At 45.3% G+C, this 20324-nt stretch overlaps 1 protein-coding gene across 4 annotated transcripts in view; it reads left to right on the top strand.

The window, feature by feature from the left end:
* ADCY2 (adenylate cyclase 2) overlaps positions 1-20324 on the top strand; it is a 430316-nt gene that overhangs the window by 402732 nt on the left and 7260 nt on the right. For all 4 annotated transcript variants that reach the window (XM_077116823.1, XM_077116824.1, XM_077116825.1 and 1 more), the window contains 3 exons: positions 2580-2726; positions 4218-4325; positions 18209-18323. In XM_077116823.1, the coding sequence (XP_076972938.1) occupies positions 2580-2726; positions 4218-4325; positions 18209-18323 (370 nt within the window). The remainder of the gene's footprint in view (positions 1-2579; positions 2727-4217; positions 4326-18208; positions 18324-20324) is intronic.

The following is a 20324-nucleotide window of genomic DNA, read 5'->3' on the forward strand; positions in this document are numbered from 1 at the left end:
CTTTCCCAGGGTGTTTTGTCTTACTTAAACAGTCCTCAACCTTTTCCCCCTGCTGTAACAGCCCACAGCTGTTCTGCACGGTGAGCGAGTTCTGTCTACCCAGTCATGAGCCCATCTGTTTTATGAGGTCCACTCTTTGAGCTGTGGCACTGTAGCAAAAACATCTTCCCCCAGTGGATCTATGTTGGTGTTTGTCACTTTGTGTCCCTCATGGTCAGTTAATACTTAATTTATTCACATTCTTTTTCCATGTAAGTTTCCTGTTATTGCAGCATCATTTGTTGAATTTTTTGTTTGTTTGTATTTGTTGGTTTCTTTGTTTGGAAAGTGCATAGGCCAGGAATCAAATCCAGGTCTCCCATATGACAAGCAAGAATTCTACCACTGAACTACCCTTGCACCCTTGCATATGCCTTTTTGAAAGCCACATTGGTAATTCTCCTATGTGTTCCTATTTGAGTACCACAGAATGAGATGATACATCAACCCCCTTCCACCTGTAAAAACCTGGGATGTTCTGGGGAGTGCTTAGGGGGTGATGCGAGAGCATTGACCTGGAGTTCTTTTTTATCAGACTCCAAAGCAGTGTAGTTAAAATAGACCCTCACATCCAAACTGCCCATCAGTTCAGTCTTGCGTTTCACTGCCTCCCACTCCCAGACACCCTTCAAGATTCCTAGAAAAGGAAAAAAGGTTATGTGGCATGACCTGCAAGAGATGGGAGGCTCGGTGCTACCATGCAATCCAGCAGAACAGCCACCTAGAAGGCACAGACAGGATAAAGTAAAAAGTGAAGTAGTTACACATGTGAACTCCATGATCAGATTTGGTAACTGCAACTTTGGACAAGTCATGTGCCTTGGTTTCCTCACCCATAGAATGAAAATAATACTATTAACCTCACAAGATGGTAGTTAGGGGCAAGCAGTGCCTATACTGTCATACGGGAGACACTAAATAGGTGCCAGTTATTATCGTGTTTATTGTTGTCATCATCATCATTCCTTAGAAAGATCATTCTGACTGATGGCAGCCAACAGGGAGGAAGTACAGGGAACAGAAAACTTGTCTTTGCTTTGCTAGATGTACTCATTTTCCTTAAGTGCAGGGAAAGGAGTGAAGTTTATACTACTTGTGTAAAACTGACATTTTTACCTGGACATTTCTCTCTCCCATTACCTTGAATCCCTGGCTATAGTCAGCATTCCTAGAAACCCACTGGCAGTCATGTGTGCTTCAGGCTTATCTACCTAGGATGCACTTTTTTCAACTTTGCAGAGAAGGAGGGCACAGATCTGCTAGCTCAACCATGCTGAGAGCAGAGTAAAATAGGAAAACTGTGATTCTCTTTTTCATGTGTTTTGTAAAGATTGTGAGGTAGTGGCAGAAAACATTAAAAGTATTTAGTCCTGAGAACAGGAACATGACACAAGTCTAGCTTTTCCTCAAAGCTGCTGTGACCTTCAGTTGGGTCGCCATGACCCTGATTTGTTTGTCATGAGATCTCACTGAAAAAAAAAGAACAGTTCCTCAGAGGGGCACTATATAATGGAGTTACGGTTCTTGGTAGGTGCTACACACTGGCCAAGGGGTTCCTCTGGGGCCCCTACCTGCCTCCCACACCTAGAGGTTCCATTGCCTGGTCAGGCACAGAGGAAGCCACCATCATGTTTCCTAGCCTCAGAGGTCTGGCCAGTGGGCTTAGCAGAACTGACGCTTCCTGGTGGAGGGAGCAGAACTTCCCAGGCTGCACTGAGCCCATGCTTCCCTCTGCCCATCCTGCCTCTGTCAGGGCTTTCAGTGGCCCCAATCAGCCCTTGGCAGAGAGAGGGCAGGTCCCCACCCCAGGCACCCCCCACCCACACACCTCACCTGCCAACTTAATAGCCAATTCTAGGGAGTCATTAAGTGTTAGGAAAATTAGAGAAACACCGTGAAACTGTGCACAAAGGACATTGCAATTTCACATGTCTATGAAAGAAGAACTATGAGCCTCTTTGTATTTAAAAAACAAAAAGGCCATTCTGAATCAATACTGTCCATGTCTAATGCAATAGGAATAGGTAGCCTGGGGAGTTTCATTCGTTCTTTCTAGTGTAGTAAATGGAGTAATTTGAGGAGTTTCACCTTCTCCTTTCAGGAAACATCAAAGAGGAAAATTGATAAAGACCCCAGTCCATAGAACGGAGCCTAAACAAACTATTTTAGAATGACAGAGTAGTTTGGGAAGTCATTGCATTTCCCCTCACTTGTTTAAAGGAACACTTTTTCCTAAACCAGGACTTTGCAGTCTCTTATAACTGTGCAAAGCAGAGATGACAAAGAGATTTAACTTGAAGGTCACTTCATATTAGCTGGCATGACAGCTGGAAACAGCAGTGTTGAGAAGGATTCTGAGCCTGCATCAGTCCCATGAAGGAATCATCTGTAATGAATGACCACTCTGTGGCATGGCCTGGAACTAGGTGGGCAGAGTTGTCGTGCATTTCTGGGGTGATTTCTTTAGAAATCCTAGTGTACAGAAACAATTCTGTTTGAAAGGTTTCCTAATACTCAGTTCTGCCTTTTCTCCTGGGCAGGAGTTATATCACCAGTCCTATGATTGTGTCTGTGTCATGTTTGCCTCCATTCCGGACTTCAAGGAGTTTTACACGGAATCGGACGTGAACAAGGAGGGCCTGGAATGCCTTCGGCTCCTCAACGAGATCATTGCCGACTTTGATGATGTAGGTGCTGAGAGTTACTCCGGGAGGGTGGGGGTAGCCTGGCCTCACGGCTTAGGGTTTCTGCGGCCCACCATCCGAAGTTGGTTCCATGTCATGTACCTTAAACCCGTCCTTTAGCCTAATTTCTGGTGGCCAGCATTGGAGGCTTTTACTCTTTTTAGGTCCCTAACTAATTCTGGAGAGTAAAATATATTTTGTTTATGACCAGGAGGAACAGCTACCAAACCTTTTAAATAAATAGACTATATAGCCAGTGTACTAGTGGATTTTCTAGAAAAGCTGAACTCCAGGGAAAATGTTTGTCTAGCCCTTTTTATATAAAAAGAGAATGAATACATTTATTATGGTAGATGATTAGTATGTCTGGGCATACTTCAAGTTCTGTGTCAGAAACCTGCTTACACTGTGCATGAGTAAAAGCCTTTGTCACTGAAAAATCAATATGCACAAAGGAGCATTCAGCATTCTTTGAAAGCGATGAAGAGTGTGTTTTAGAATCCCAAATAGGTGTTACTTTTCAACTTTCAGTATTCTGTCTACATAAAGAAGGGTGTATTTTGTTTTTTGGTAAGTGCAAATGCGCCTCTGGTTTTAAAATTTTGCAGATACACCATTCTTACCATTATTGTACAAGTATAGGAAATTGATATCCATGGACATGTGTTCCTCATGCTTCACTGAATTCTGAAATACAATGAGGAAATTATGTAATGGGATTGTTTTAGGCAACCTTCTGAATGTCTTGTGGGATATATGTGTTTCTCTCGTACCATCGTCTCCAAAAGGGTAAATTTAGATAATCACAGTGAAGTAAGGCCAACCAGTGCCTCCATGTTCCGACAAGCACACAGTGAGAATCGGTGGCACTTGTGCTTCAGTGTCTTCCAGCAAAATAAACATTGCCCCCATGTGAGTGTGACAGTCCTCTTTCAAATTGGACTGGCCCGTGGATTTGAGTGATGAAGGAGTTTTTTTCATGCATCTTCAAATTCTCTGACATGTAATCCCAAGAAAGTCTCCTCTGAAAGCAAGAATAGCAAGAAAGGGACAAGAAAATGCCCAGGTCTGCTGTTGGGGACATTAATTCAAGCCCTGCCCTTCTGAGCAGATAGAGAATCTTTTAGAGTTTCCTTCACTTGCCTTCCTTACCTCTTTCATGCAGTTTATGGCTCTTCTTTTTTACCTTCCCTCTGTCCAACCCCCAAGGCCTAGATGTTGGACTGGGGATAGTCCAGTGGAAAGAGCTTTATTCCCTGCACCTCAGACTCTCAGGGGGCAAAAGTCAGTCCTCAGCACACAATCACCCTGACCTAGTGTCAGCCAGACCCAGAATCAGGAAGTGTGTTGGAATCCATTATGACTTGCATGGTAAAATCTCCTGGCTCCATCACTCCCATATCACTGTGAACTAGAGTGTCAGGGTGTCCCCAAAGCTCTGGGCTCCAGGTCAGCGTCCACCTGAGTAATTGAGAACATGCCTTTGTTTCGCAGCTGCTGTCCAAGCCGAAATTCAGTGGCGTCGAAAAGATCAAGACCATCGGCAGCACGTACATGGCAGCCACGGGTCTGAGCGCCGTGCCTAGCCAGGAGCACACCCAGGTACCCATGTGTCGGCCCCACAGTGGCCTCCCCCCACCCACAGCCCATCCCTGGGCACAGAGCAGGGCTATCTAAGGAGATTCATAAAGGATGGCTACTGGTCTTTTGAATAAAAATAAAAGCAGTCAACAAATAAGTTGGCCTTGGAGAAATTTGGCTGAAAAGGTGGGTTGGGCAAAATGGAGTAGTTTAATCATCAGGATTTTGTGAGAACTTTCTGTTGTGTTTTGTTTTAGTGGATCTGTGTGTGTATGTAGTTATAATTGTGTAACTTGCTGGGAGTTTTGAGGGGAGTCAATAAGCTGTGCCCTTTTCCCTCCCAGGAGGGTGGGTTCCCTGTGCTACCTGCAGTATGGGGGAGCAGGACTTACCAGAACACAGCCCTTTGTGGGCAGGCAGACCCCCCAAAAGAGAGGAAGGGCCATGCCCCATGTATTCAGCTCCCTCTCCCACAGCCAGTGTTCAGATGAGTCGCCCCTGTCCCCATGGGAAAGAGGAAGAGAGGGACAGAGAGGTGGCAGCTCGCTCTGACCGAGCCCCTTGCCCAGGAAGCTTAGGAGGGGCTCCCTGGTTTCCTTCTTCACATCAGTGCACAAAGAACAGAGTGTGAAGAGGTGCCCCGCAAGGTGGGAGCGGTGCCTCACTGGCCACTGCATCTGGATGGTATTTTTGTCCTCCTTGCACTCTTTCCTGAAGGCGTGTGTGTGTATGTGTGTCTTCTGCACCATCTGGATCAGAGCAGACACCGAGCCCTCATGGCGTCCCCCAAAGCCCCAGCAGGGTGCCTGGTGCACAGGAGATCTCACACATGTGCTAAATGAATCATGACTGTGTGCCCACATACCTCCCAGGGCTTCCTCCACTCTGTTTTACAAACCTGCTACTCCTGAGGCAAACACTCTCCTTTTTGTTCCCTAACATTTTCAATCACTTCTTAAATACCTCCTGAATGTTTGCAATAGAAGGTAGGTGGCGATACCCCATTGGACAGATGGAGGAACTGAGGCACGGAGCAGTTAGGTAACCTGCTCAAGATCATACAGGTAGAAAGTGAATGCACTGGGGCACAGAGTGGCTCCTGGGGCAGCCTCAGCTCTCCTCTTTTCACCCTGCACCTCTACCAGAGCTCCCCAACTGCGCCATTTCCTGCCCATGCTACAAGTTTCTGTCTACACCCTTCACTTCTCCTCGCTTCCCTTCCTAACTTGCAAATCAACCCTCTGATGGGCATCCCATGCCTTCTGCTCTCATCAAGCATAACATAAAACTTACCTTCTTAATCATCTTTCAACAGCTCACTTACTACCCAGTCACTATTTTTAATAAATGATGATTTGTTTTCATGGCGGTGTTGAGAACACACGTTTTCCCAATGAGATCGCTCATTTCTTACTACAATAGTTCATGTTCCTGCACTTAAATGTGAAATGGTGATTATAACCATTCACAAGGCTGTTGTGAAGATTACACGTAACACCTAAAATACTTAATAGACTTGCTGGCCATGGAAAGTAATAAAAATGCCGTTAATTGTAATAATAATATAGTTGTGATTTGTACACTGATTTGCATATTAGGACCATTAAACAGATATTAGTGCTTTTTGACATAAATGAAATAGGCTATGTCATCATATCCAGGCGAGGAATTTTCACTCAGTATGAGCTACTTTTAATTAGGGCATTTATTTAGAATTTTCGTAAGGCTATCCTGGCAGTATTTTAAAGTATACTGAAAGTGTTCCAAAAAGAAGGTCCATTACATTTGATTTGGGGGAAAATATCGTGCTGGAGAAATATAAATGCTGATATTATTTTTCTAAGAAATCATTCCCAATTTGCCTTTGTAGCCTTGTGAAATGAACTTTACAACTTTGTTTCTCTAGTTATAAACACCATGCTTTCTATGTGTTGTTGAACCAAATATTTAGTCTGGCCACCAAAAAAAAAAAACATTATTTTGCAAAATGTACTAGGCTTCCCAAGGAGTAATGGTTTTTCAGATCCAAAAAAGAGGCAAAGTCATTTGGAGAACAGCTTTTGGAAATTCAGCTTTTATTTATAATTGTCTTGGCATTTTTTACTTGCAGTAGCAGCAGCATACTTACCAGTTTAGGGGAAGTAAATGCCCAGTTAGGACAAGGCTTTTGTGCTTCCTTTGTTTTGCTGCAATGTGTTCTAATTTTAAATTTAAAGACCTCATGGCTAAATGGTTGCCTTATGTGTAAGGATTGTAGATTGTAAAAGAAGCATGCATTTGTCAAGAAATAAAATATTGAGACTGGCCTCGCAGTCTACCCCTGCTTCCCATAATTTCATGCACGTGCAGACCTGGTGAATGGAGGCTGTGTAGAGGGGTTTGTTGGTAGAAATAGGGACCTTCTCACCTTAGTGACCCTTCACTTTACGCTCTGGACCTCGGCCCCATAGGGGCAGCCTCTCCCCCACTCATTCCTTTCCATGCCCTTTAGACTTTGAGCAGAGGTGTCAAACTCACAATTACAAATATGTTTTCTTTGACTTGCAGGATGTTTTTTTAAAGACATTTCACTGAAAAATCATAATGTCCAGCTTCTCTCAAGAATTTGCAGATTATCTACCTGGTCTTCATTCCTGATGCCAACAGCCAGCTGGAGCATATTAACTGATGCTCCACCTGAACTCAGCATGTTTTCCTTAGCTCACCACAGTCCCCACTGCTCCCTGTTGCCTCAACCTAAAGGCCTGTGCAGGCCCTCTCAGTAGAGGAAGTCCATCCTCTGTGCCCTAATCTATGAGAGGATTATCTATGGTCTTAGCAATCATGCAGATGGTTTTGATCTTTTTCAAACTAGTTTTACTAAGAGCTTCAGTAAAAGGCCAAACCAAACTGCAGGGCTGAAAACTTTAGTTCAAACTTATGTTTTGCTTGCACTATTGCTGTAAATAGGAATACTTCTATCTCTTAATCAGAATTTCTAATAAGTTATTGCCCATTGCCAGCAACACTTTGAAAGAAAGTAACTCATGGAACTAAAGCAAATAGTGAAGGAAGAGAAGGGCAGAGAAGCAAGAAGTGATGAGGGGGTTTTATTCTTCATCAGAACACGAGCACTAATGCGTGTTTCTGTTTTTGGGGTTTTTTTTTTTTAGCACTTGTGCTGTTGTCCTGTTTGTTTTGTTTTTCTGTTATTATTGATCCAAACAATTTGGCTGCTGGGCTGGAATCTAGGGCTTGAGGATCGTCACCAGTTTCTGTGTACTAACTCCTAACACGGCCTCTGCTCCATCCTGTGCCCCACAGAGAGACCCCTGCTGCTGGCCCCAGCATTTATTTTGCTCAGCTCCTCCATCCCCCATAATAGATGCCCTCCTTTCCCTGCTCTGAAGCCCCCAGCTCCATGAGACCAGCCCGATTGGTAGGACTCCTACCCTACGTCACCCAAGCCCTCTGACCAACTGATGAACAATGAACATGTCCTGTCCACATCCACCAACTCAGGTCAAACACCCCATCTCTGCCCTGAGTCAGGAGCCCCCGGACCTGTGTTGGGGATTTTATTTAGCTGCTAACTCATCCAGCAGACATTCCCTTAGCTCACTGAGCCACATGCCAGGTAGGTGCTGTTGCCTGCCCCTCGGCAACGGCTCTCTGTGTTTACAGTCTCAGAAAGACGTGTGTGTAAACAGCAGTCACAATGCCAGGTTGTCTGGGGATATCAGAGGGACAGGCCACATGCTCCACATCCTCCGAGCCCTGCCCATGGACTCACAGCAGCTAAAACAGACCTTGAAACTAATGGTAAATGGAAAGTAGTTTAGGTCTCTGCCGAAGTGGAAAGCAGTTCCCAGCGCCGAGGACCTGTATTTTTATACAATTACCAGCGTTCTTATGATGCGTCCTAAGTAGAGAGAAATTTCCTCCTATTTTCACACTATTAACAGGTAGCTGAAAACTGCAAGTATGTCATTCTTCCTAACCATATCTACTGAAGCTCATAAAGGCACCTAAAACGTCAGACACTTTGGGTAGCTGTCAAAGTTCTAGGCTAGTGTAGGATGCTTACCGTAGGGGAAAGGGTAAGGAACCAACGAGACGTGTGAAGCAACCTCTTACTGACATTTTCCTCCAAGATGCTTCTCAGGTTAGCAGAGTGAAGTCCTTCTCTAATTGATCATGGAGGACACTAAATACCAGGGGACGTGAGTCCCGGGAGCCTATGGGCCTACATTCCATGAACCTCCTAAAACAACCTGCTCACCATTGGCTGAGTTTGGCCTTCCCCAAGGCACCCTCGGACAAGCATTTGGGAGCAAGGGATTTATTCAGGAGGTGATCCCAGGCAGCCGACAAGTGACGGGGGAAGTGAGACAGGAGGGGGAGGCGAGAGGTAGAGGAGTGCTGGTTAGCAAGCAGGTTACACTGTGGGCAGCTGGAGCTGTTGTGAAGGATGCACCTCAGAACAGTCCCTACAGGGAGCAAGGAGCCAGTGTACTTGTCTGCAGCTGTCCCCCAATGGATGGGGTCCCTCCTGGCACCAGGACCCCCCAGGACTTCAGCCTGCCTCCTGCAGCCAAACCAGCTATGAGGCAGAGACCCACCCCTGGCCAAGAGACCTCTGGGATAGGGGCCCTGGCAGCCTCTGCTGTACCCAGAGCACTCCCCTTCTGCCGCTGAAGTGTTGGGGAGTGCACAGGGCAGCTCAAATGACAGGATGGGCCAAAATCCGGGGAGCAGAGTGGAGGAGGGCTGGGGGCGGAGTCAGTCTGCAGCAGCTCAGCTCTTCTCAGAGGAGAGTGAGAGCAGCAACCAAAGACTCAGAGCCTGGAAAATGGAGAGGAAATGGGCAGGGAAGTGACCTCTTAGTGCTTCAGTGTAGCCACACGTAAAATGGAAGGACAGTCCAGTGCTCAGCCCCCTTGTTTCAGGAAAAAAAATGGGGGAACATTTAGGCATGGCTCCCTTAAGTGCTGTCTCCCCCCAATACAAGTCTTACTTGAATTCATTTGGGATTTTTAAAGAATGAATGGAAGGTACACAATTTAGAAGAATGTAGTGTTAAATTTGATATAGATGCATGAGGTTTATATTGAGACTTTATGAAGAGTTTTAATGATTTTTTTTCTCTTATTAAACATCGGCAGGAGTGGATAAGATGTCATCTGTCCATCTAGGAAGGTAACGTGTCTTCAGGACACGAGCTGTCTTCCCGGCGCCATGTTTCGTGACCTACCCACTAGGAACTCCGTTACTCTGAGAATGATCGTGGGAAAATAAACTCCTAGTACAGAAAGTTTACATATAGGGCATAAAGTGATTTATGATTTATTTTATTTCATTCATCATTTATAGAAGTTTTTATGTGTTTCAGGCCCTCTGTGATGTGCTGAATGCCACGTGTGTATGTGTGTGTGTGCGTGTGTGTAGTGGATTTGTACCTTTTGCTGTATTAGGCAGAGGAGACCACTTGAGCAAATATCTCCAAAATCCCAATGTCATCATAAGCCCATGGCCCACCTGTCACTAACAGGACAGCCCATGTGGGCTGCAGGGAGGGAAGGCTTGATCATGCAACCATCAGGGACCCAGTCTCCTTCATTCCTAGAGCCTCGGAGACTGTGCATCTGGAAGAGAGCAATTTTACAGTGGGGAGGGCAGTTGGTGGGTTGAGGCATGGCCAAAGAAAATGCCCAGAAAGGCCAGGAAGTGGGGCCCAGCAGTGTGAGCAGAGGAAAGGGGGAGTGGTGTGGGGAGCAGCAAATGCCCCCTGCACCCCTGTATGCCCAGTGTGTTCAGAAGGAGCACAGCACAAGCTCTTGCTACCCCTCGCCTTAGACGTGAGGACGCAGAGGTTCCCACAATTTAAGTGACTTCCCAGGGTCTCTCAGCTAGTAAAGGCCAGCTTCTGAGTCCCAACCTGGAATTTGGGTTCGACCCTCTGGAAATGGACCCTACTAGCAGAGAGACCGCACTTCCATGGCAGGCCGTTTCAGAGCAGGCAGAATTGCGGGGGCCCCTCGCCCAGATTCTCCCTGAGTTTAGCATCCCAGAATCACAGTGTTCTGTCAAAATGAGTTTGATTTTCTCAAGTGCTGGGTGATTAGAGGCGGCTTCTCCCTGGCTGCATCATCTATGGCTTCAAGTTGTTAAAAAGCTTTATCGCTCCTGGTGCCTGCCTATGTAAAAAAAAAAAAAAAAGCTTTATTGTGGGAGGGAGGGAGGAAGAGAGATTGCTCTTGATAAGCAAACTCAGACTATCAAAAATAGATCCTGATTCTGATGCCGAGACAAATAGACCACGCTGTTTTCTGCACAAAATTGTCTCTGCCGTCTTCTGTGGGCTCGCTGATGATGGAACCGTCTTCTCCAGGCCAACATCCCAGACCCCGCGAATTTCCCTGCCGAGGGCTGTCGTGGCATCGCTGCATCCTCCTTCCCTCCCCGGAAGGTCCCCTGCTCCTGCCCAGTCAGACACATCCCCTGACCTGGGGGGGGATGGTCCGCTTCCGATGAACTGCCTCACACGTTCATTAACCGTGGGGGCATTCGGAGCTGCCAGGCATTTTCCCAGGCTGCCGACCCGTTGGGTCTCCCCTAATCCCTACTTTGGGGAGGCTTTGCAACAAAAAAGTTAAATGCTGTCATTTTAGTTATCTGTTAACGTGATCCATGTGGGCGATGCCACGGCCCCCAAGGAGACAGCCACTTGGCCCCCACCCATCTGCTTAGGGAGCCAGGAGCCAGCTGCACAACATGTAGGGGGGCCAGAAGCCCGGTGCTGTCCGTGTCCTGAGGATGAACAGATCGACCTCAGCAGGGAGAGACCCTGGAAAGGGCCTTCTAGTCAAAGGAAGCAGCACAAAGAAAAGGACCTGAGGCCTGAGGCCTGAGGCTCCTGCGTCCTGGGGAAGGGCTGGGGACTGGGTGCCCAGGCAAGACAACTGAATAGCAATTAGAAGACCTGGTGTAGTGTGGGCCCCTGGGGCATGACATTCATTTGAGAGAACCATGAGAGATGATTCCAGAGAGCAGGCTTTGAGAGTCCTGAGCCCTTAGCTAAGGCGTTCACTCTCGGTAGGGCAACATTTTGAAGCAGATGTGTAATGAGGGCGATTTATTAAGCAGGGCAGAGCATCTGTATCAATTCATTTTCGCTTAGCTGCCATCCTGAGGGGTAGGTAGTTATTGCCCCATTTCCTACCTGAGCAAGCTGAGGCTCTGAGAACTGAAGCAACTTGACCACACAGATAAGGTTTGCAGAACTTGGAGTTGAACTCAAGTCTGATTGACTCAAAAGCCCAAGCATCTATTGAGTGAACTGGTAGCTTTCTGGCAAGTAGTAGTGTGGACAATAATCCCGGGAAAAGGAAGGAAGTGGTGATTGAGAAAAGCTTGTCAGTGGGAGATGGATTTAGGAGATAGGATAGGATGGAGGGCCATCTGAATTTCAGGCTTCCACTTTTAAGTTTGAACTAATGGCAGAAGCAGTAATGTTAAGAAAGAGCATTGTCGTGTAGGAGAGCAGATAACTTTAGCATTAGATAGACAAGACTGAGTTTGCACTAAGGCATCCAAGTGGAATTTTCACGTGGCTGGTGGTTAGTTGCCCAGGTATTCATCAGGAAATCGTGGTTGTTCTTCATGAGCTGAATATCATCTATTAGACTCACCGTCTTATCGGGAGGAAAATCAAGGAAAACCGCTTACCTATTCATCTGCTTGATTATGTATATTTTGTCTCTCTTGCAAAGCTTACAAAATTAATTCATTGCAATAATATTTTAAGTTAGTAACTAAACTACAGTGGAAAAAATATAAAAAAAAATAAGATGGAAACAAAGATAAGGATAATGCCAAAAATGCAAACAGCCAAGTCCTAAACACGTCCAGAGCACAACCACAGTGGTGAGAGGGGCAAGCTGGCAGGTTGTTATGACTATGGGTCCGGGGTCAGGTGGTGTGTGCTTTCTCCATCTGCCCAGGAGGAATAAAAATAGAATTTCAGAGGAGTCATTGTGAAGATTTGATCTATCCATCTACCCATCCATCCATCCATCCTCTATTGTTATTATCTGTTCTGAAATTTCCACCAGCCAAAATAAAGAGGAAGACCAGCATGATGTTTCAGTATTCATAAGATGAATATACTTGAAAACCAGTGTGGGTCAGGTTGTAGTTGTGTTAGGGGCCGTTGGGCCCCTAACAAATAGACCCCCCTAATGATGAGAATGGTCTGTACTGAGCTGTGGCTCAGCAAAATGCCCCTAATAAGTGTTTTAAAATAATGGGGAGATGGACACAAATGCCTGCTATAACATCCCTGAATGTGTATTTTAATAACATATGTTCTATGGCACAATGGGAGAGAGAAATAACCATGAACGTCCATCTTAATCCAAGTTTACTGAATCTAGAGGAATGCAGAGATGATCTAGAAAGTAGGCAGTTTTTCATAAATATTCTTTCTTGTCTCTGAGTGTTAGTAGAAATACAGGGAAGTTGTGAGTTCAAGAGTGTTTTTGGGTAGATGCCTGAAAGTCGGGTGTTCTGAGCCTCTGAGTGAGAGCAGATCTTGGTGTCACAGTCAACTCACCTGGAAGAGTCAGGGGAGCCCCGTCAGAGACTGAGAAATGCGACCAAGTATCCTAACTGTGATGGAAGATAGTGAAGGAGTCTCCAGCCAGAGAACAAGAGGTGCCTTAGATAGCAGTTTCCAATCCCTTCCAAGCCAGAAAGCAAATGGGAATTTGAACATCAAAAGTTTTCCAGTGCTTTTGAACATCCAAAGCTGTCCAGTGCTGGGCACATAGCAAGTGCTTAATAAATATTTATGGATGAAGGAAGGCAAAGGAAGGAAAAGAGAGAGAACAAGAAGGGAGGAGGGTCTTATCAATTTTAGCACCCCCCCCACACCAACATTAGCTCAGTTGTTAATGAACAGCCACTTGGGTCATAAAATAATCTCAATAATCATCCATCTAGTTTAAGCAATGTTCCAAAACAAACAGCTTGCAAAATGTGTTCCAGGTAACAGAATGAGTCGTCTTGCTGTGTAGCTGCCAGTCAGTTAAGTATTTGGAGATATCCAACAGAAATTATTTCAGTCCTGAGAGAAATAGCTGCTTCATTCTGCCATCAAATATTTATCAAAAGCTCAGTTATAAGGCCTATTTGAATTGGATTGACTTCTTCTAGAGACCAAACATAATTTTTTCTAGGATTCACTAAGCCCAAATGAGTTATCGAAGTTGAATTTAAGCTCCATGCCTAGAACTCAATCTCTTCCCAACACTGAGGTCACTTAAAACCTCCAGTTCAAACCTGCTGCATGAAAACAGATTGGTTGACAATTTGTCAGGAAAGGGAGCTCATTTGCCACACCTTGGTTCAGTGAAAAGCAAACCATCTCTTCTGTGTCAAATTTGTCCTTCTCACTAGGACAGTTGTAATTTTTACTACACAGGATTCCGCTGTTGATTTAACAGCTTGTGCTCCCCGTTAAGAAGCAAGATGTTTTCCAACTGACTGCACACAAACCTCCAAGTCATGTTTTCTCTGAAAGTCAGGAGGCAAGACATATTAGTGAGCTGGGATAGAAAAGCATAGCTGTTCTTCAGAAACGACATTTTGCATTTCAATCAAATTCAGCAGAAGGTCTGCTTCACATTTCCAATTTTGAAGTTCTTTTTTTCAGCCACAGTTTTGTGTTGAGGGTTTATGGCACTGCTACTGTTTTATTCCTCTACTGCTGGAAAGTTGTAATTCACCTAAAGAAAGAAAGGAATCTTTCCCTTTTACCCAGAAATTTAACTCCTCTTTTCTCTGTTCATATTTGTACTATTTAGGGCAGCAGTTCTCATCCACAGGCTGTTGTGCCCCATGGGGGATGTTTGGCAATAACGTGGAGATACTTTGGCTCTCACAACTAGAGGGTGTGTGTTGGGTAGGGGTGCTACTGGTCAGAGGCCAGGGATGTGGCTAAATACCCTACAATTCGCAAGATAGTCTCCACAACAAAAAATTATAAGACCCAAATGTTGGCAGTGCCCATGGGAGAGTGTAGTTCTGTACCTGCTGCAGTTCTGTGCCCATCATTCTCCTGAAGAAGAGACTGTGTGTTGGTTGAATAACCCTCTTATCGTTTTGCTTTTCCTTGTAGCACGACCTTGGTTTTCTCCATTTCCCTGTCATCTTCCATAAGTGTTTATATCTGCTGTATCCCTTTTTCTCGTCACCAATTCCTACTGCACCCCTGAGGGTTGGTTGTCATCCTCACCCTCGTGAGAATGAGGCCAGGTCTCTAGTTCCTCTGCTTTGCAACGTGCAAGAGACCCTTCTTGGGACTGAGCTCCCTCTGGGACCCCGGGGGAGTAAACGCTCACCCCAGAAATAACTGCTGGCACCCTGGGCAGCCCCACATCCCATTTCTCCTGCTGGTCTCCATGATTTCTCAGTCTGGACTCCTCTTCCCTCTACCCATTTCCTAACGGAAGGGACTCCCCAGGACTCAGCACCCTCCCCAGGACTCAGCACCATCACGCTCAATTTCTTCTCCTCCTTGGAGCCCTTACTCACCTATTGGACAGGTCAGTGACCCTCCTGGGCGGGCGAGGCCCACGTGAGCACACTCAGCAGGGACCCTGCACTGCTAGCCACCTCCTCTTGGTCATCTCAGCCCTTTCCTCCAGCTGTCCACCTAAGTATGGGCATCCAATAGATTCTTGTTTATTAAGTGCTTCTCCTCAGCAGACAGTCTGTAATGTCGCAGTGACACAAACATGGTCTGTACCCTTGTGGAGTTCACAAACCAGTGAGGGAGACAGGCTTGAAAAGAAACACAGTATTGATTTCAATGCTCAATAGCGTTCATGCCAGTGACAAGAGAAGCCCAGTGAGTGGTGCCAGGTTCTGCCCGGCCAGCCTGGGTCACGTTGCAACTGAGCCTGAAGGCTGAACAGCCACCAGCCACCAGGCAACTGAACAGAAGCTGATCTCCAAACATTTCTGGTACATTGGATCATTAAATATTGGAGGGGAGGGGAATGAGCCTTCAGAACATATAAATTAATTTTATGAATGATATACATGTATTTATAGAGCGTCTATCTTTAAGATATAACCAAAATATAAAAATAAAAAAGAATGAAATTCAAAAGTAAATATATTAGATATACAGTAATGGCAAATATAGATTAACAATAGTAATAGTGAATCTAAGTTAATAGTAAATGTAAGTAGAAATCTTCACTTCTCCCCACTGGAAACCTGGGACTTCTCTGTCTCCTTCAGCCCCATATGTACAACAGTTCACTCATGCTCTGGAATTTTCTAGGATATTTCTAGTTTTGTGTCTTCTTTTTCTTTCTGGAGGCCAATCGCTGCAATTTGCCCATCAGTGAACTGATGTAGCTTCTCCTGCAACCACCTCAATGCTTCCTCCCTCATCAGTTGTCCAGCCTTTCCTTCCAAATACCCCACCGTCTTCTCTTCTGCCCTACGTTTTCTCATTCAGAGCTGCTTTCATAAATGATCGGGCCTCTCCTCTCACCCCTAGTCCCCACTGCCCCTTCAAAGCCCTTGAGGAAAGCCTTCCCCGAGTATGCCAGGCATGATCCAGAATCTGCCAGCATTTATCATCTGTGCCAGTCTTTTCAGACTGCATTTGTCGCTTTGAGCTGTTATGTAAATGTTTACAGCTTCGACAGCCACTGGGTCTCCGCATCTTTGTCCTCCCGCAGCATCTGACGTCCGCAAAATCCATTTCTCTCCATCCCCACGACTCACAGCCCTGGGTGTCACCCCAGTTGCTCCCTGAATGACCTTCCTGCTGCTGGACTTTCTCCCCTGTAATCCATGCTTCACACAGCAGCTGGAGATAGCTGTTAAAAATGAAAAGGAGACTTCGCTTGCTTTAAGCTCTCCACAGCATCGTTTGCCATGACGGTGAAGCCCGTATCCCTTGGTGCACCTCTAGGGCCTTCCTCTCAGATCCCTGCTGTCCTCCGTGAGCCCTCACTTACCTCTCACAGACCCCCAGACCTGCTGTTTGTTCTCTGCTCATGCCAACTCTCCAAGCCCCATCTCTCTGGCTGAAGGCTCTTTCCTCATCTTCCCATACCTGGCTGCAGCTCATCAGGCTGGGCTGAGACCCCCTGACCACCATAACTAAAGCATCCCACTCCACCACCACGCTGGCCCTGCCTGGCTCACAGCCAGCTTCTGTCCTGTACCTGTCTTAGTGAAACACAGCAATTGTCCATCTGCCGTTTTCTTGTCAACGTACGTGTTTACTTTTTTCTGTCTGTCTCCTCTGAGTAGAAAGCAGGCAGGGATCTTATGTGTTGCATTCACAACCATAAGCCTGGCATATGCATAATAAGCACTCAGTATCTGTAGGAATTAATGAATAGAAGGTACTTAGAACATTCTTGTTGAATGAATGAATGATTGACCATGTGTCAAGCATTTAGGCCTGCTTAATTTACAACCTTTCCCTTCCCACACTCACCTGGAAAAAAAATGCAAAACAATCCATTCACACACATAGCACAGGTGAAATAGTATTGCTTTTATTTGTTTAATATAAAGAAATGTTCAGTTGTATTATCTAGTGGGTAAGCAAAATACCCATATAAAGCTTTAATCTACTCTTAAAGGAACCTGCAACTACATTGTGCCCATCACAGCATTTAATAAAATAATGTGGGGTTTCAACTTAGCAAGGTCAAGCTGAGGAAGAAACTTCTGTGATTCTTCCCCTACTTTTAAGTTAAACTGAAGAGTTGTCATTTGAAAGGCAACTGATGGTTGTCCTTTCAAAGATTCCAGAGAGTTTGATACTCTAAGGCATCCCTGTTCAACATAACATAAGCTAGATAAGTAATTTTAATAATGTATTTGTTTAACCCAGTTTGTCCAAACTATTATTGTTTCAATATGTAATCAATATGGAAATTATTGAGAAATTCTGTTTGACATACTAAGGCTTCAAAATCCTGTGTTTAATTTGTATTTGCAGCACATCCCTCAATTTGACTAGCCATGTTTCAAATGCTCCATAGCCATCTGAGGCTAGTGACTGAAAAGCACATTGTTGGGGGTTTAATTTAAAAAAGAAAATCCTATGAGACCATGTAATGAAAATGGGAATCAGAGTTATCCAAACTTAACTAAACAAAGCTTACATTTTGTGAATCTGAAGACATGTTTTATATGAACTACCTGTAGCCTCTTTTATCAATCAGGCAGAAAATAGGAAAATTATTCCAAACTGTTCATTGGGGAGAGTTTAATGGTGGGAGATGTGAGCAGGGCATGGGAGGCCTGAAGAGATGCTAAAGCACCCAGAGAGAAGTAAAGAAGCAATGTGGGGACTGAGTTACCAGAACCGGAGAGAGCTGTAATGGGGAAACACCACCATACAGGATGCTGGCTATAGTCAAGGAAACCAACTATGGCCATGTGTGTGCTGGGGGCCACCCTCCCCTCCCACCCTCTTGTCTTCCTCTGGGCCTCCCATTGACCAATCCTGATAGGAAGTCCAAGGGCAGCAACTGGAAGAGGCAGCATCTAGAGCTCAGCCTGCCAGAACCAGAGCCCAGCAGTTCAGGGTGAAGGATGGATGTGGAAGGGCAAATGGAAAATAAGAGGCTGCTCCCTCTTCAGAGTTGGCTGCTGTTGGTGAGATCTGGGTTAAAACTGCAGGCTCTGCTTCTTAGCCCAGCCTCTGTGAGCCCCCCAAATATCTGCAGTGCATTGTGGCCTCCTCACTTTAAGTGCTTCTTTCCGATGGAGCGCAGGGTGGCTACTGAAGGGAGAGTTTCCCACAAGCGTGTCAACTGAAGGGAGAGTGTCCCACTTTACTGAGCTCTAACTGTCCTTGACATATGTTTGTTTGTGTCCAGGAGCCCGAGAGGCAGTTCATGCACATAGGAACCATGGTGGAGTTTGCCTTCGCCCTGGTAGCGAAACTGGATGCTATCAACAAGCACTCCTTCAATGACTTCAAACTGCGAGTGGGTATGTTGGGCAAAGAGATCTTGGTTTTGATTGCAGAGAAGGTGCAAAATAAGGAATAAGGTCCTGGGAAATGTTTAAATCCTTGGGATACTGGAGTAGAAAGATTGTGAATGCATCCTTAGAGTGACAAAAATGGGTTGCAGATGGAAACACTCAGGGCTCCTCCCAGCCCCTAAGGCATTTGTGCACAAATCAGAAGGAAAAAAGCCCTTTAGATGGATGCAAGCAAATGGTTTAGCAGGTAGAGCCTGGGTGGGCTTCAGGCCCCACAGCCTGCACAGCCTGAAGCTGCTCTGAGAAGCTGATTTCTGTTAAGCCATCAACTGAAAGCTGCTCTGTTATTTTGTGAACCCACCATTGATTATAAGATGCATCCAAATTTCAGAGAAGTAAAAGTGTGGGAAAAAATGTGCAACTTAGAGTTGTTGAAATACAGTCACACAGACTGGGGGCCATAGCCTACAAGAACACCTAACTGTGTGTTCAAATCTTAGAGAAAAACCCATCTTTCTATTTCATTTTTTTTCCAATGAAAAAGAACTTCATTGGGAGAAAAAAAAGTTCTTGAATTCTAATAAGTTCTCTTACTTTAACTTGATTCTTTAGCGTTTTTTTCATGATTACTTACATTTTACAAATTTTTATCCAAAAAGAAATGTGCTTTTTAAGCCATCAGGTTAGCAAACAGCTGCCTGCTAATGTTTGCACAGTTCCCTGCAGTCTTTGGTGAATTGTAAGAGCTTCTTTGACCATTTTAAGTTTTTCTTGGCAATGCATTTTGCTTCTTCTGAATGTAAGTACATGTAAGAGTAATTATTTTAACAAATTCCGTCTGAACAGTTTTTAACATTCTCTTGCATACAGATTTCAAGATTTTTTTTTTTTGTAATCCTGATACTTAGGCCTTTTTTCCCCCTCATCTGTGTGTGTATTCTGAATTTAAAAACCAGAAATAGTTTACATTTCTTTAAGAAATTGATTTCTGTTCTCTGTACATATTGTCAGCATCCATCGCCTATTTTTGCCTTCATCTTTCCACCTTCTCACTGAACCTTTTTCAGGGACCCCTTTGTATACAGAGCTGAGGTGGGCCAGGCAGGGGGTGAATCCATCCCTGGCAATAAGCGGCTGACATGTGGGGGTGTCAGGTAGAGAGGTGGGAAGGCCTCTGCCTCCCTTTGGCCTTGGTGCGCAGAGCGGACGCCACATCTCCTTCCTTATTCTTTGAAAGCTTGCAAAATGGGCTTTGCAAACTTTCATACCACTCCACTTTCTAAAGAAAAAATCTATTGTCTGAATACATTGTATTGTCATAAACACATGAACCAAAATAATATTTCCGGTCACTGCAGTAGGGCATCAGCGACAGTTACTTATCAGGAACACATGTACAGCCAAAGGGCAGCTTTCTTGGTCTAGATTTTAATATTTTAAGATTTTAATGTGAGCACTTGAATGGACCTCCTTCAAAAGATATATCTTGAGTGCCTACTTCACATTGATTATTGAATAACTGATAACATCCGTACACTCAGCCCTCCCATCAGTCCTGTTGGATTTCTAAGTAAGCCTCAGGCAGTGTTTTTGCTGGTCTTTGAGTCTTCCTTCTCCCAAACCCTCAGCCTCCTCCAGGAGGCAGCTTCCTAGTTTGACCTTAGTACATGGCGCCATCCAGTGGCAATTCAGGGGTAGTAAAAAAAAGTAGTAATGCCAACAAAAAATGGTGATGCTACTAACAGTAAGAGCCAAATTCGCTCCTAGCTGCCTTCTCTGCTGTTCAAGCTGGAGAACCAGCCGGTTGGTTGGAGCACAAATCAAGCGCCCTCCTGCACCCGCTGGAGATTGTCCGACTGTCATGGGCCATCAGTTCTGCTCTCTGCCCTGCCATGGGAGCTGCTGACCCAGCAAGTGCCAGCGGCAGTGAGAAAACAACACTGCTGGCAAGGGGCTGAAACCAGCAGCAGTGCCCCTCAGAACCACAGAGCCGGAATAGATTGTGCG

Source organism: Tamandua tetradactyla, chromosome 9, assembly GCF_023851605.1.
Source record: "Tamandua tetradactyla isolate mTamTet1 chromosome 9, mTamTet1.pri, whole genome shotgun sequence".
Classification (NCBI taxonomy): Eukaryota; Metazoa; Chordata; class Mammalia; order Pilosa; family Myrmecophagidae; genus Tamandua; species Tamandua tetradactyla.